The following is a 2,499-nucleotide window of genomic DNA, read 5'->3' as shown; positions in this document are numbered from 1 at the left end:
ATCTTGAATCTGTTATTGATCCAAAATAATAGCTACCTTTCCTATTTCATAAATTAGAGTGCCCTAGGCTATTTCTAGAAGCTTTAAAAATAGAAATTTAAAACACCAAATGCGTTTTCTTCCATGCATTTCATATATCACTATTTGTAAGCAATGCCTCTAATTCCTTCATCATAATATATTTAAACAAAAACTCTCTACTTGCATTTTTTTTAATTTATCTATTAGAGATTCATTCTACAAAATATGGGGAAGTTAGGAATCCAATTATTCTTATTATGTTTCACTTTCTTTATTTCTGTTTCCCACCAAATGGGTTTAGATTCAAAGGAAGAAGTTGGTAAGTTATTATATCTATTCACAAATTACTAATTTAGGTTGTTGATCTTATGAAATGATGTATTTATCAGAACACGAGAAAGAATTTGATTACCAACATCCGGGTGATTGGGGCAAAATTCATCCAGAATGGGCAGCATGTGAGCATGGAAAGATGCAATCTCCTATCGATCTATCGGGTCAAGAAGTTAAAGGAGTTTCTGAATTAGGGCCACTTAAGCATAATTACACGCCTGCACCTGCTACTTTAAAGAATAGAGGCCATGATATGATGGTAATAAGATTAAATACATAATTTAGCTCTTCTATTTTCCATAATTTGTCAGTTTAATCCATAAACTTTTAACTTTTGCAAATCTGGTACAGTTGCAATGGGATAGCAGTGGAGCAGGAACTCTTGAAATTAATGGAACTGAATATGTTCTAAAACAGGCCCATTGGCATTCCCCAAGCGAGCACACTATCCAAGGAAAACAGTAATTTTTCTTTTCTTTTTTTATTTTATTTTATTTTATTTATTAATTCTCATTTTATGAAAATCTTATTTTTGAACAAAAATAAAAAATAATAATTGAGTCAGGTACGCTCTCGAGCTACACTTGGTTCATCAGAGTAAAGATGGGACACATGCTGTGGTTGCGTTTCTCTATCAATTAGGACAACCAGACGCCTTTATAGAATGTGTATGTATTTTTACCCATTTCTCTTAATTATATATATATATATATATATATATATATATATATATATATATATATATATACACTGGAACATTCTATAAATTTAGTCATTCACTGTTAGATTTAAGCTTATTAAATTTAAGCCTTAGGATGTTTTGAATTTCCACCCTAGGATTCTAATAAGCCTAGATCTAACAGTAAATGAATTATCAAATGCTACATGGTCATTAAGGTCCATGTGATCAAAACATATATATATATATATATATATATATATATATATATATATATGTGTGTGTGTGACATTTTCGATTTGCAGAATTACAAGGAGTCAACCCTCGATTCCCTGGAAAAATAACAAAAATTTGAATTATTGAAAAAAAGTTTCATGGCTAATATAAAACAAGTCGTCGCTATTTATGTTATTTCATCGGTATTACTGTTGCTGATTCTTGATCTCTAAGTAATTGAAGGTTTTATAATTATTAATTGATAATGATCAGCTTGCAAAGAAATTAGAAGAGGTGGCCGGAGCCGAAAAACAAGTGTTAGCAGTTGGTCCAGTAAATCCAAATGATATTCATATTGACACAGGAAATTTTTATAGATACACCGGATCTCTTACCGTTCCTCCTTGCACTGAAAACGTTATCTGGACCATTTCTAAAAAGGTTTGCCCTATTTTATTTTATGTTTAATTTTCTTCTTCTGAACTTTATAATAATATGATTATTACCTATTTTCAGATCAAAGATGTGACAAATGAACAAGTGAAATTAATTCGTGTAGCTGTCCATGACGTAAGTACATTCATCTTTCATTTTATAATTAGAAATTTTATCACCCAAAATAATTATTTTAACATACATTGTCTCTCATTTTTTATTGATGTAGTAAAAAATTAATTAAATTTGATATTATATTGAATTCAGAGACACGAAACAAATGCAAGACCGACACAGGAGTTAAATGGACGTGATGTGCATGTGAATGGACCTTAACAATAAGGATTTCAGTGCTTATTTTGTATACAAAGAGATGTTTAGGGTTGTAAACTTTAGATATCTTCATTCTCAAGTTTCTCTTCACCTCCTTCTTTTTTTGTTTCTTATCTTTTATGCCTGTTAATCAAATATTTATTAGTTCATTTCAGAATTTTAATGGTTTTTATAAATATACATATATCCTATGATTAAAGCACTTTTTGGCCCATTATCTATTTAAAATGTTAGTTTGTCACCTTCATCTATTATTTGATATAAACTATTCCAAATGTTAGTATTTGCCTCCTTACCTGTTACAAGAAAACCTTTATAAATTAATAATATTGGAATCATAAAATTTTATTAATTCATAGAGATATTAATTAATCAATAAATTAATAATAATTAATTTATAAAGTGATGAAGCTAAGGATAATTTGATATTTTTGGAACCATTCACAGGAAATGACACAATTATAGCATCAACCACTTTTTCT

At 29.0% G+C, this 2,499-nt stretch overlaps 1 protein-coding gene across 1 annotated transcript; it reads left to right on the top strand.

Annotated features, from left to right (window-relative positions):
• The first annotated feature begins 231 nt into the window (after nt 1-231).
• LOC136224342 (alpha carbonic anhydrase 7-like) lies at nt 232-2,123 on the top strand. Its single transcript, XM_066012661.1, has 7 exons — nt 232-340; nt 411-613; nt 706-815; nt 920-1,022; nt 1,523-1,690; nt 1,766-1,819; nt 1,952-2,123. The coding sequence occupies exons 1-7, from the start codon at nt 247-249 to the stop codon at nt 2,018-2,020; spliced, it is 801 nt and encodes a 266-aa protein (XP_065868733.1). The 5' UTR covers nt 232-246; the 3' UTR covers nt 2,021-2,123.
• Nucleotides 2,124-2,499: the final 376 nt, after the last annotated feature.

Source organism: Euphorbia lathyris, chromosome 3 (assembly GCF_963576675.1).
Source record: "Euphorbia lathyris chromosome 3, ddEupLath1.1, whole genome shotgun sequence".
NCBI classification, from domain to species: Eukaryota; Viridiplantae; Streptophyta; class Magnoliopsida; order Malpighiales; family Euphorbiaceae; genus Euphorbia; species Euphorbia lathyris.
Note: the sequence above shows the minus strand (reverse complement) of the source record. Positions and strands in the feature narration are given on the sequence as shown.